Source organism: Dromiciops gliroides, chromosome 6 (genome assembly GCF_019393635.1).
Source record: "Dromiciops gliroides isolate mDroGli1 chromosome 6, mDroGli1.pri, whole genome shotgun sequence".
Classification (NCBI taxonomy): Eukaryota; Metazoa; Chordata; class Mammalia; order Microbiotheria; family Microbiotheriidae; genus Dromiciops; species Dromiciops gliroides.
This window is the reverse complement of record NC_057866.1, coordinates 238,321,933-238,336,418: the sequence shown is the minus strand read 5'-3', so window position 1 is coordinate 238,336,418 and position 14,486 is coordinate 238,321,933. Positions and strand designations below refer to the sequence as shown.

At 38.2% G+C, this 14,486-nt stretch overlaps 1 protein-coding gene across 6 annotated transcripts in view; it reads right to left on the bottom strand.

The window, feature by feature from the left end:
* Positions 1-1,188: 1,188 nt before the first annotated feature.
* The window catches only part of PDLIM5 (PDZ and LIM domain 5), a 214,671-nt gene continuing 201,373 nt past the window's right edge, over positions 1,189-14,486 (bottom strand). For all 6 annotated transcript variants that reach the window (XM_043971436.1, XM_043971437.1, XM_043971438.1 and 3 more), the window contains 3 exons: positions 13,646-13,766; positions 8,195-8,310; positions 1,189-1,569 (listed from right to left, as the gene is read on the bottom strand). In XM_043971436.1, the coding sequence (XP_043827371.1) occupies positions 1,480-1,569; positions 8,195-8,310; positions 13,646-13,766 (327 nt within the window). In that variant the 3' untranslated portion in view covers positions 1,189-1,479. The remainder of the gene's footprint in view (positions 1,570-8,194; positions 8,311-13,645; positions 13,767-14,486) is intronic.

Genomic DNA, 14,486 nt, shown 5'->3' with positions numbered 1-14,486 from the left:
GTCGTCACTTTTCTGTCCTTATTATCCCAAAACTCTCAAATGAAATGTTTTTGCACTTAATTTTAAAAGTTCAACAATCAAAGTACATAAGATACAGTTGAACACATCTCAAAAGTGATGGTTTTCTATCTTCTAATTAATTTCCAAATCGGTAATTACAGGGAAAAAAAATCCTATCTCCAAATAAAGCTCCTTATCCTCCAACCAATCGGTCATTTAACTCTCACAAGTTGCTCTGATTTATCAACCTAGAAAGTGATAAGGAGATTTTCTTTTCGATAAAATCAACTGAATTACATTCATTTCCTTGGAATTTATTTCCAAAAACGATTTTTTTGTTTGTTTTGTTTTTAGTGCAGCTACAAAGAAAGTTAAAAAAAAAAAAGATTGAATGTGGCTACTAAACAAGAGATAGCACATTTTTGAAAAGGTGTTGATATGACCAAGAAGTAGTTCTTCTGTGAATTGATTGGTAACAACGCTGTATATAACCTTCCAAAAATTAATAAGATAGCAACTGTCATTTCTGCAGTACCTGAAGGTTTGCAAAAATACTCGAAGAAACCTCTCTCTCTCCCTTTTCCCTTCCCCCTTCTTAAAGGGAAAGAGGCTCAACTTTCTGAGCATTCACTTTTTCCCCCCTGATATTCTACTCTTGGGAGTAAGGGAAGGCTAGGGGTAGAAGAACATAGTGCTAGTAGAAAGATGCATATAATGAATACCAGATGGTCACATGTTACTAAAAGGTTAACCTGCATGGTTTATGTATGAGTTCCAATAGAAGCTTGCATGGGAGGGGGGGGGGAAGACTTTCCTCATTAATACATCACTTAAAAGATTTGCACATTTTGTATCCAAAATTCCTTTGGCATTTCTTCCCATAGATACATGATTAGTTTTTAGCACAACTACACAGAAAAAATTTTTAAAAAAGGAAAAAACAAAGATTGGCACCTATCACCTAACAAAAATTTCAGTTGACTTAAGGGAGAAGTCTCATTTTGTCTCTTTTTAAATTTCTCATACAGATGGGAACATGTGAGGCATTTTTATAGATTTTTTTCCACCAGATTTACTCAACATCTATCTATAAATTGATTGTGATCTTGCATTGATTGAGGGGACTGGGGTGGGGGGGGGGAGAGAGAGGAAGCTATGTTGAGGTCTCAGCATAAAGAATACCATTCATCAAAAAAATGTTTCTTTATCCAGTTATTTCGAGATGAACAATATTTAGCTAGTAAATACAGGCCTGACATTTATTTCACGGGCAGAATATGCCTTGAAAAACCTTTAGTTTCTATGCCATCTCCCTCTCTCCACTTTATTTCCTTATAAATGTATAAAAAGTTAGCATTTATCTTTTCTGCATATTTTTTCAAAGTGATATGAATCACTATGGAAAATTAACTATTTGTACAATCAATTTTCTTTTCACTCTTCACTTTTTTTCCTTCTTTTTCATTATGTTGTTTCCTTTCAGAAATTCATAGAATGAGCATGCTTCTTGCACAGTGGTTTATCCTTCTTGGAGAAAAAGGTCTGACCTTCCAAACTGTCAGAACACACCTGAAAAGAAAAGAAAAGCCATTGAAGAAAAACCATCACTATCTCTCTGAATACACCCACCAAACAAGAGATAGCACATGTTTGAAAAGGTTTTGATATGACCAAGAAGTAGTTCTGCAAATTGACTGGTACCAATGCTGTATATAACCTTCCAAAGGTTAATAAGCTAGCAACTGTCATTTATGCAGCACCTGAAGACTTGCAAAAGCCTATGAACAGACATTATACAGTGAGTCCCACAGTCCTGTTAGGTGGGCACTCCAGGTATTAATTACTATCTTCATTTGCAAATGAGGAAGGAAGTTTAAAAGAGTTGATTGAGATCATACAGACAGTAAGGTCTAGAGATGGGATATGAACACAGGGCATGTTGACACCAACTCTTACATTCTGTCTACAATATCATGCTGTTTCTTTGATAACAAGTTCAACTTAAATTAATTTTATTTTGTTCAGTCATGTCCGACTTTTTGTGTCCCTATTTGGGGTTTCCTTGGTAAAGATCCTGGAGTGGTTTGCCATTTCCTTCAGATAAGATACATTTCCTTGGTGATATCTTTCACACCACTTCCTGCCATTTGACATTTGAATTCTTTTGGGTTGTGATATTCCTTAATTCATAGCTGTACTGCATCACCAGGGAAAATTTTGGTGTTAAAAAAGATAGACCTGGGGCAGCTAGGTGGCGCAGTGGATAGAGCACCGGCCCTGGAGTCAGGAGTACCTGAGTTCAAATCTGGCCTCAGACACTTAACACTTACTAGCTGTGTGACCCTGGGCAAGTCACTTAACCCCAATTGCCTCACTAAAAAAAATAAAAAAAATAAAAAGATAGACCTTACACAAATGAAATGAAGCCTCATCTCCTCCTGGTGAGTTCTAGCCTCTAACTCATTGTTTATCTGCTCTGCCAATCTAAGATATATGTATTGAGAAACTCACTCAATGGACTCTCCATTCAACTGCATGACACAATCTGAACAGAATACATCTTTTATCTATTTGGTCCTTCCTTTGTTTCTCTAGCAACCTATTTTTGCTATCAATGACAATGGAACCACCTCATCTGGATTTAAATAATTCTGTATGGGATGTGCTATATGAGAAAACAGAAACAGCATTCAAGGAAATGAAGCTGATTAGAGGAACGTGACCCAACTAAATATATTCCAGGAAATCTGTGGTACAAGGAACACAGTTTAAAAGGCACATGTGAATTGATTTTCAAGATATCTCAAAGAGTAGAAGATTTCAAAAGAATGGAAAATACCACAGCTGGTATCATTACCCACAAATGTAACAAGAAAGAAAGAAGAAATTAGCAACTAGTAAGTCTCTGCACATATATACTTGATGAAAATGTGAGAAAGGAATGGGCAGACTGTACCACCTTCTAGAGTAAACCACATCCTCAGAGTCAGAGTGAACTGAGAAATACAGCATGTCAAGCTTCTGTTAATTGCCTGATTACAAAAAAAGCATTCAATTCTCCAAAGATAGACTGAAAGCATCTCCTCCAATAAGGTATTTTCTAGGCACATGTTAAGATGATATAATAATTGTCCAACCATATGTCAGCACAGATAAGTATCTTACACATATGGATGACAGCTGCAGCCACAGTGATAACTCTATTCCACAATCCTTTGATCTTCGATACCCAGAGGTACAAAAGTGGGGAGACACAGACTCCTCACAGATTTTTGCAATAGTCCTGGAGAATGTCCTGAAAAGCCCTCAGAAGAGGATTTTTCATAGATGGGGAGGTTCTGCAGATGTTTTGACAGTGACTCTGTATTGATTGATGAATAGGTCTTGTCAAGGTACAGTGAATGGAGATAAAAATGAGCGTACAAGACACCTCGGTCAATTTCATTTAATACTTCTCTTTTCCCCTATTGCTCTGGATAATGGAAAGCTGTTGGATGTATTCAAATACATTGAAATATGGGTGTGTATAATGCCATTCAAAAAGCATTTATTAAGTGCCAACTGTGGGCTAGGCACTGTATTAGCTACTGGGATACTAAGATAAACAAAAATGTCCCTGTACTCAGGAAGTTTGCATTTTGCCGAGAAGATACAATGCATGTACATACATGATACATGTACACATACATGTATGTGTGTGTATAAAGTCTAGATAGGTGAACTGAACTGTGAAAGGTTTTAATAATTGTCAAACAAAAGAGTTTGGGAGCCAATGAAGACTCTTAAGTGGAAGATCAGCCAGACTTGGGCTTTGGGAAGATTATTTTGGCAGCTATGTGGAGGACAAATCAGAGAATGGAGAGATTAGAAGCAGGAAGACCAATATATATGAGGTGATATAACATATATTATATAATTATACATTATAATATATAATAAAGTGGTTAATGATGGTGATGATGATCAATTATATCATCACCATCATTAACCACTTTATTACATAGCACTTTAAGGTAAGAAAACTGTTTTTCAGATATCGTCTCTTTGGGCCTTCAAAACAATTCTGGGAGGTATTATTCACATTTTACAAAGGAAACTGAGGCTCTGTGACTTGCCCATGGTCATATAAGTAGGAAGTGTCTGAAACAGGATTTAAACCCAGGTCTTCCTCATTCCAAGTCCAGCAGACCCATCCACCGTGCCACCTAACTGCCAAATAAATAAGGCATAAATAAATAAAATACAGATGAAAACCTGAAGGATCAATATGGCCAATTTTCAGGCCTGGTTGGATATTCCTTCCTGTAATGCAGATTAAAACTTTCATGAAATAGTTGATGAAGCCAAGGGAATTATTGCCTGAATAATCGAAAGAAGAGGTTATAACTAGCCCCAGTAATACCTTCATTAAGTATCCATAGGGATATAAAACCCAATCTTTCTGAACCTCAAGCCCAGAAGTCCATCCACCATGTTTCACTGCTTCTGAAGTCAAATACGTGTATGGAGTACTTTCTGTAGAGGAGGAGGGGTGAGAAGCACTGGGGAGATCAGGAAAGGTTTCACATAGGAAGGAGCACTTGAACTAGGCCCTGAAGGAAGTAGGAGACTTCAGAGGCAGAGCTGAGGAGGAAGAAAATTTCAGGCAGAAAGGGAATTAGGTGCCAAGGCATCGAAGAGGGTGACAGAATGTGACATGAGGGAAATGACAACTAGTCCAGGTTGGCTGGATAGCAAAGTCTAGAAAGGTGAACTGAAGACAATATGAAAGGTTTTAAATGTCAAGCAAAAAGGGATGTGGAAACAGAATCACTGAGACAGGGCAACTGATTAATTATGGGAGTTGAGGGGCAAGAAAGAAACAAGGATGATTCCAAGGGTGTTGCAGCCCTTCACAGAAACAGAGGAGGTTAAAGGAGAGGTAGGTTTATTAGGAAATATGATTACTTCTCCTTGGAACGCACTGAGTATCAGCTACTACTTAAGAAGGGAGAGGAAATGACCTTCAGGCCGATAGGTAATAAGTGCACTGATGAGGAAGGAGCAGTATTTCAACTCATTCTCCTGGCCAAGTTCTTTTAGGGGAGGGAGTGAGACAAAGTGTACCTAACATTGGGGAGTAGCCAGCAATGCAATCTTTCCTGCATGGTGGGAAGGGTTTCTATAAGTGTAAGAAGAAAAATGGGAGGAAGAGGCAAATATGTTAATGGATGAATAGAAGCTTCAGAACAGGGGCATGATGGAAGAGGAAAGCAGAGGACAGATACTGAGAGCTGGGGGGCAGAGGGAGATGAAGAGGGGATGAAGGAGCAGGGGTTTTCTTGGCAAAGATACTGGAGTGATTATCCATTTCCTTGTTCAGCTCATTTAACAGATGGGGAAACCGAGGCAAACAGGGTTAAATGACTTGCTCAGGGTCATATGGCTAGCTAGTAAATGTCTGTGGCCAGATCTGAACTCAGGAAAAGAGTCTTCCTGACTCCAGGCCTCACACTCTATCCACTGCATCGCCTAGCTGCCCATGTTAGCCACAGGAGAATTAATTTTCTCATCTGTCCCAGTAAGTAATAGCAGGGCATTGTTGATTTTCTTTCAGCCTCTGCTGAAGCTTAGCCTCTGGTTCTGAGCCAGGTTTGGGCGGCACAAAGGTGACATGGAAGTCTACAGCAAAGCTGATTTTCTCACCCTTCCTAGTAGGCACCAGCAACTCCACCCCCAGCATCAGTTTGATGGTAACAGAGGCTAAGGTGTTGCTTTTCTTAACTTCCCCTGTGGCTGAGTCTCCAGTCTAAGGGACACCTTGATAGTTATAGAAGGATGGTGGTTGTGGATTTTTTCATCCATTCCGGAAGAATGTAATAAAAAAGACAACAACATGTGAACAGGGCACATTTAGCAGATTTTTCCTTTTTATATATGTGAGTGAGCATGGAGAATATCTAAGAGTGGGAATTCCTTCTACCAAACATTTATCACTGCTTATAATACATTTTCCACCATCTTTCACTTTATAAGTCTTAAGTTCAACCAACAGTTTAAGGGTCTTACTTAGGATGACAGAGATGTAAATGTCAAAAGTATGATTCAAGCCCAGCTCTTCTTGACCACTAGAGGAAACTGGGGCCTCTAAGCTTGCCAGCACATAGCGTCATTAATTTTAGTTTTATAGTATTTTTATTTATCTTGTTAAATATTTCCCAATTACACCTTAGTCTGATCTAGCTGCTCCACTGAGCCTGAGTTGACACCTCTGCACTATACTATATACTGTCTTTACTTTTAAAACACAGAGAATATTGCATCTTATGCTAAAATTCATTAAGGGGGAGGGAGGAGGAGAAACCCTAGAAAAAGAGCAGATAAATCATTTAACAAAATATCTTTGTTGTCTCCTATGGGCACAATACCATGGAAGGTATTATGGGAAATACAAAGAATGCTTAAAAGATTATTGATGACAAATATTTATAGCAGCTCTTTTTGTGGTGGCTAAGAGAATTGGAAATCAATGGGATACCCATAAATTGGGGAATGGCTAAACAAGCTGTGGTATATGATTGTAATGGAATAGGAGTGGGATGATTTCAGAAAAACCTAGAAAGACTTACATAAGCTGATGTATAGCGAAGTGAACAGAACCAGGAGAACATCGTATACAGTAACAGCAATATTGTTCGATGAAGAACAGTGAATGACTTAGTTATTCTACGCAATACAATGATCCAAGACAATTCCAAAGGACTAATAATGAAGCATACTATCCCCCTCCAGAGAAAGAACTGATATTGCTAGAACATAGACTGAAGCATGCTATTTTTCACTTTCTTTCATGAATTTTTCTTTTATTTGAGTTTTATTATACTAAATGACTAATATGGAAATGTTTTACATCATTGCACATGTATAACCTGATTGCTTACTGTCTCGGGGAAGGGGGAGAAGGAAGGAAGGAGGGATGGTAGAATTTGGAATGTAGGGCTAGAAAACTAAGGATCCAGGAAGACCTAGATTTAAATCCCTGCCTTCATGTCCTACCTCAGACACTACTGACTACTTAACCTTTCAGTGCCTCAGGCAATATTACAAAACTATGAACTACAGAGCAGGCTCCGACCTGCCTGGGTAGCTGTGGGTAGCTGTGGAGAGCTGGTGGTCGCTATATCAGTTGTTGTTTATCCTTCATTCTCGAAGAGGACTATGACATGGGGTAATGTCACTGAATTGGATTTAAGTGAGGAAGGGATGTGCAAGATCACCAACCTCAATCTCTCCTCCAGAGCCATCTGCGTCCAGTGGGAAGATATGTATCAGGATGACTGGAGATGGCCCTGGATGTTTAAGGCAATTGGGGTTAAGTGACTTGCTCAGGGTCACACAGCTACTAAGTGTTTGAGGTGAGATTTGAACTCAGGTCCTCCCAACTTCAGGGTCAGTGCTCTACCCACTGTTGCTGCCTCATTGCCCCAGCTATATCAGTACCAGCTGGGTCACTCACCTTTTCCTAGTCTCAGATTCTAGATTTTTAAAAATTGAGTAACAAGACATAGCACAGATTTCACATGGTTGTTGTGAGGCTTAAATAAAGTAATGGATGGGGCAGCCAGGTGGTGCAGTGGATAGAGCACCGCCCTGGATTCAGGAGGACATGAGTTCAAACTTGGCCTCAGACCCTTGACACTAGCTGTGTGACCCTGGGCAAGTCACTTAACCCCAATTGCCTAAGCAAAATAAATAAATAAATAAACAAACAAATCAATAAAGTAATGGATGTAAAGATCTTTCTTAGCCTTTAAGTGCTCTAAAAATGTCAGTTATTATCATCATCAATTATCTATTATCTGTATCATTCTATTATATACTATCTGTTAAATTACCTCTGTCCTTAAAAGCTGCTAATATCCACTGACAGCAATTTTGCCATTATAAGAAACACTAGCTTAACTGATGGAATAAAAACATCCAAACATGCTTATTAACATATGATCTCACTGAATGTCACATCATAAAGAAAGGTACTAAAAACTTACTCAAGTGGAGAAAAAAAAGCGTTCTTATAATATTAACACCCCTTTCAGAATGACTACAAACTATTTTTCATTTAGGTTTGGAGGATTAAGAGATATTCTAGCCATTTTTCTCACACAAATCTGGCTTTACACTGCATTCAATTAATTCAGGAAAAGTTTTTACTTACTGAACACACAAAGCACGTATCATGCCAAGTATGACCCAGAGCTTCCAGAAACAGGTCACCAGCCTCTATGGGAAATTCACATCCATGGCATATGGTGCCAAATAGAGCATAGTAATCTGCAGGGAGGAAAAGGCAGGGAGATTGATGGAAAATCTCAGTCATTCAGAGATGGCACTTACCCTAATTCCTTTCATTCATTTAGAAAGTACAAACAAAAATTATTTTTATGAATTAGGCAAATATCACAATATGGAAGGCCGATTTCTGTTTTGTGGACTGCCACGTGTATATGAAAATTTATTATCCTGAGGAATAAAGAAACCACTTTCTCAGAGAATTCATGTAAAATTAACTTGTTCCCCAAATTTTTTAAAACTCAGCAAACAAGTTAACTTCACAATAACTCTTTGAATTATGACTTTGAGTTATGAGTTGATGACTTTAAAGAACACATTTAATAAGTACCACTTTAGTAGTATCCATTATTAAAAAATTTTAAATGCTAAAAACCAAGTCAGCTGAAGTATTAAATATCCTTTTGTTTCCAAGCAGTAGAGAGAAGAGAGGATTAAAATGTTTAGAAATCTAAGTTCAAGTATTTTTGTTTTTGGAGAAATAAAGAAAACAATGTGTGTGTGGGAAATACTCAGTTTTCAAAACTGTTGACCTGAAAATTGATATTGAAAATGTTCCTTTTGTATTACAATGATTTTTAAAGAAAAACATTAAGATATTAAAATGATGGAAACTCTTCTCTATCTGCACTCATTAACAGAAAGTTTCCTTTGCTTATGTGCTGCCTTGAGAGAGAGAAGGAATCAAGGCCAACAACAACTTCTCCATCTTTCCTAAGGCGTTGGCTTGCTTTCCCAGGAGGCACTCAGGTATGGAGAGAAAGATAGTGGTGGCAACAAAGAAGATGTATGCCAACTATGCAAATCCTCTGCAAGTTTACTTTTAGGGAGATGGTTCTGTATTTGGTAATTAAAAAATATATATATTTAATAGGCATCACCATCATTTCCCACATGACAACTCCTGGACTTCATCATGGTCTCTAGAAACTCATCCAACAAGATCACTTCAACCTGAAACTCCTTCCCTCAGATTAGAGAGGGTGAAGAGTGGATGGAGTGTGGACAGCTCCCCCCAGAGCCAGGAGGTTGCTTAGGAAAGTCATCTCATCATTTCCCTTCTCAGCACCAGTCCTGGACAACATCACATTCCCACACCAGGACCCCTCCCTCTGCTACCCCCCTCCCCCATTTCAGTCTCTTTTAATGTGATGGCTAGATCATGAACTACTTGAGGACAGGGACTTTCTTTTACCTTTCTTTGTACCTTTGGTACATAAAAAGCACTTAATAAATATTTACTGACTGTCTGAATGTTTCTTCTCAGTAATAGTTCTTTTCCTTTATTCAGAGGTTTATAATTGATTCCTGTTTAATGCCTCAGCAGCCAGAATGCCAACGTGTGAAGGATAACTATCCAGTTCTTGGACAAGCACTAGCTTACTTGACTGTGAGAGAATACCAGACATAAGGTTCCATCTTCCTGGCAATGTCAAAGATACTGGATATTGATTAAAAACAAATTCCTGGTGTTGAAATACTGCATGTAGTATCTCATTCTGATGGGGGAGAAAAGGCCCTCAATGAGTGGATCTTGTTGCCTCTGGGCTTCACCAGTGACATCCATAACTGAGTTTCTGGTTTCACCTGCTTTGTGTCATAACTATATTGGCCTCAATTTTCTTTTAGTATACTTTCCTTACAATCTTATGACTTCATGCTGGAAATCCTAAGGAAAAAATATAATTTAACTTGACACACTTTACAGTGATAAAACATTAATAAGGTTTTCTTCTGAAGAAAGAAAAGATTTGTCTCTGGCAAGACTAAAATAGAGTACATCAAGATAGTTTTCTTTCATGCAGGTTTTATCATCATCATCATCTTCCTCTTACATTACTTGAAGGTTGGCTTGAAACAATTAAGATTTGGCTCCTAAGGTATGGAAAGGTTATGATCAGCACTGGTAGAGATACCTAACACCAATTAAACTGGGCAGCATTTCCTCTACTCTTTGTCCTTTGACATGAGCACTTTGAGAAGGTATCAGGCAAATATCTGGGTTCTGATCCACCTTTACTCTAAAATTCCCACCCCCACCCCTTTTTTTGGGTGGGGCAATGAGGGTTAAGTGACTTGCCCAAGGTCACACAGCTAGTAAGTGCTAAGTGTCTGAGGCCAGATTTGAACTCAGGTCCTCCTGACTCCAGGGCCGGTGCTCTATCTACTGCGCCACCTAGCTGCCCCGCATTAAGCATTTATTAAAGTATATTACATATTAGTAAAGAGAGCATACATGTCTCTGGGCTGTAGGCATTTTGGAGAGAAATTAAAGGAATAATAGAGAGAGAGAGAGAGAGAGAGATTATTTGCTATCAATCAGAAGGTTATAAGTCCTTTGATTTCAGAAGGACCAGGTGGACCTCTTGTTTTAATTCACTGCTCCTCCTACAGAAATACCTAGAAGCAGTTGGCATCAAAGTAGATGGAGAGTTGGGCCTGGAGTCAGGAAGACTTGGGTTCAAATTCAGCCCTAGACACTTCCAAGCTGTGTGACTCTGGACAAGTCATTTAACCTCTGCCTGCCTTGGTTTCCTCAAATGTAAAATGAGGATAATAATAGCTTATCTGCCAGATAGCTGTGAAGATCAAATGAAATAATATTTGTCAACCACTCAGCACAGTTATCTGACACATCGTAGACACTTAATAAATGTTTGTTTCCTCCCTCCCTCCCTTCTTTCCTTCGTTCCATTCTGGAAGAACACCAAAGAACTAGGGCCAGCTCTGAATTCCTATTCCACAGGAACTAAGGGGAAGAAGAAAGAAGGTATGAGATAGCTGGATGGATTATGACTTCCTTGCTCTCCTTCCTGCAGCGCAATATTTGAGTCAACAGTTGACTGCTCCTTGAATTTAATTGGTCTGCCTCAATATAGTCCATTTAGATAAGCCTCTTCTCACAACACAGTTGCCATTTAAAAGCAGGAAAAAAACATTTGTGTGTGTATATGTTTGACGGGAATATTTATGTTTAAGGGGGCTCCTACATATTTCAGAAAAATGCCAATAAGAATGGCTATGGAAGGTGTTTTACAGTATTTAAGGGTGATGTGGTGGTGGGGGAACACTATTTAGAGCTCATGTTAAATAACCATACCCACATATGATACATACATATGTGTGTACATATATATATATGTATATGCATACATATACATGCATAATATCCTAGACCAAAGTCTAGGATGTTAAGATAAGTTTTTCCGAGGAAACAATGCTAGATAAGACAAAGAGCCTGCAAAAAAAAAAAAAGACAGAGAACAAGGTGCACTTTTTGAAAAGAGAGGAAGGAAGGAAGGAAGGAAGGAAGGAAGGAAGGAAGGAAGGAAGGAAGGAAGGAAGGAAGGAAGGAAAGAAAGAAAGAAAGAAAGAAAGAAAGAAAGAAAGAAAGAAAGAAAGAAAGAAAGAAAGAAAGAAAGAAAGAAAGAAAGAAAGAAAGAAAGAAAGAAAGAAAGAAAGAAAGAAAGAAAGAAAAAGGAAGGAAGAAAGGAAGGAAGAAAGAAAGAGTTAATTTAACTTACATTGGTGGCAGCTGCTAAAGACAGCAGTTTAGCATATTTACCATTCTTTGCAAAACCTTTCAAATTCATAATGATTCTTTCAACATGTACCATATTAGTTTTGAGCTGAGGGACACAGTAAAAATATATATTTTTAACTCATTTAAGCAAAATGTGTGAATAGGGTTTGTTCCCAAACCTCACCATGAAGTTGAGAATCATTTGTGTCCTGAGAGTTTAGTATAAAGAGAACATAAAAGAAGAAAGTAAAAATAAGAAAGCAATAAAAAAGCTAATATTTTCATTGGTCTATTTCAATTTTCTCCAGAAATACTAAAAAGCTTAATAAAATTCATTCAACCATTTAACAATTAGTGTTTCATCTGAATCATCTTAAAATTCTTATGGATTTAAATACTTTTTTAGTATTAGTACCAGTTCTAGTTTTTTTTTTTCCTTTCTTATTGTGGAGTAGCAGAAACTGGGAGGAAAAAAAAGTCCAAATGCTGGGGGAAGAAACTTTGGAAGCCATAACATTTTGTTCAGCAAAGCTTAGAGAGAAAGGAACTCTGCCGAGGCAGGAGCTTTGTCTCAGTTTTAAGAGAAACTGTTATTTCTCCACTGTATGAAACAGATACAAGGCAGAGGGGAGTCCAATGGGTTTTCCACTTTTCCTGAGTCACACCTTCATATAAAGTGACCTCTTCACCTGTTCTGAGACACCGTGAAGTAAGTATTCCGAGCACATAATATTCCTTCATATACAAATGTAGGGATTACAAACTATTCTAAAGCCAAATATAGATAGAAGGCCATGCTATTATTCCCCTAACTTCCTTAAAAAAAAAAAAACAACAAGGGGCAGCTAGGTGGCAGAGTGGATAGAGCACTGACCTTGGATTCAGGAGGACCTGAGTTCAAATCCGGCTTCAGACACTTAACACTTACTAGCTGTGTGACCCTAGGCAAGTCATTTAACCCCAATTGCCTCACCAAAAAAAAAAACAACAAAAAAATGATTCCTTGAATATGCATAGCTTGATATTGAAGACAGAATTAAAAAAAATATGATTGGAATTCACAAATGAATGGAACAATGCAATTTTTATCTTTTATACAATGATAATTATGAAAAAGATCATTTTTATTTCCCTACAAAGATCATAAAAGTGATAGTTTTTATCTCTTATACAAACTCAGATTTAGAAAGCTGAGCTCCTTCTTTTAAAAATCTGTAATTTTGAGATAACACCACCTGCTGTATCTACTCTTACCTGCTGTGAAGACTAAATGATATGCATGTGAAGAGCTTTGCAAAGTGTAATATAAATGCTAATGCCAGCTATTATTAGTAGTAGTAGTATCTTTTCAAAGTGAAAAGTATACAATTAAATATAAACTGCATCTCAAGGAGATACAATTTCAATATTTTGAACCTGGGAAATGGTTTCTTGTCTCATCACATCTTATTTATAATGCAAACTAGATTTTTCCTAAGGGGGAAAAATATGTTCAGTGGTTAAAAAAATTAATGGGTACAGCCTAGAACATTGCTTTGTTGGGGTAGGGAACTTCTAGGTAAAGAACCCCCCTCCCACCTCCTGGCCCCCTCTACTAAGGTTAAGTTAGCACCATCTCTGCAACTTACAGCCTTAGAAAGATGTTTAGGGCATTGAAAGATTAAACATTTTGCTCAAAGGGTTTGAAAAGAAGTAAATTTTGAGAAATAGTAAGAATTTTTTTCCAAAGACAAAGCCCAAGCTCTTCCTGTGGGGCTCCATGAGAGTTCTGCCTGCTCTCAAGACTTTGCTCACCTGTTTCACAGTAGGGTTCACCATCTTCCAAGTGGAAAACATTGTTTCGAATGGGTTTATTGCAGGCCACACAAACAAAACAGGAAACATGCCAAGTCTGTTTCAAAGCATTGATGACTTCCTGTTCCACAAAGAAGGGGAAAAATTCAGTGACATATGGAAGAAGACAGCAATATAATCAATATGTAAGAGATTGTTCTCACAGTGTTACTGCTATTTGTACATTCAGACAAAGCCAGGATAGCATGTTTTGCTTTTCTGGGCAAACAAAGATTGTGCCATTCCACTGGGTGCAAATGCAATAGTGAGTGAGGTCCAACCAGGTTTGGGAAGAACTGCAAGAAGGGTGATGAGCAGAGTTCATGCCTGTGTGTGTTTGTGTATGTGAGACTCTCCCCAATATGTTCTGCCCCATTCTTCTTTTTTTTTTTTTTGGCGGGGCAATAGGGGTTAAGTGACTTGCCCAGGGTCACACAGCTAGTAAGTGTCAAGTGTCTGAGGCCGGATTTGAACTCAGGTACTCCTGAATCCAGGGCTGGTGCTTTATCCACTGCACCAAATAGCTGCCCCCTCTGCCCCATTCTTAATATGTACCCCCCACACCCCAGGGAAAAGGCCAAATGGAGGGATACTCAAACCTCCTTCTTCAGACAAGGCTAAACATGGGAACCTTCTATGATCTGTGATAGAGTGCATGCATTGTTCACATATACAAACCAAACACTCCAAAGAGTTGCTGTACTATTTGAATACATCCCATGTTATGAATCTTTCTTCAGAAACTACGTATTTCACAAATATTCTTACCTGCACTCTGTTTTACTTCAAGCAGTGCCTTGAA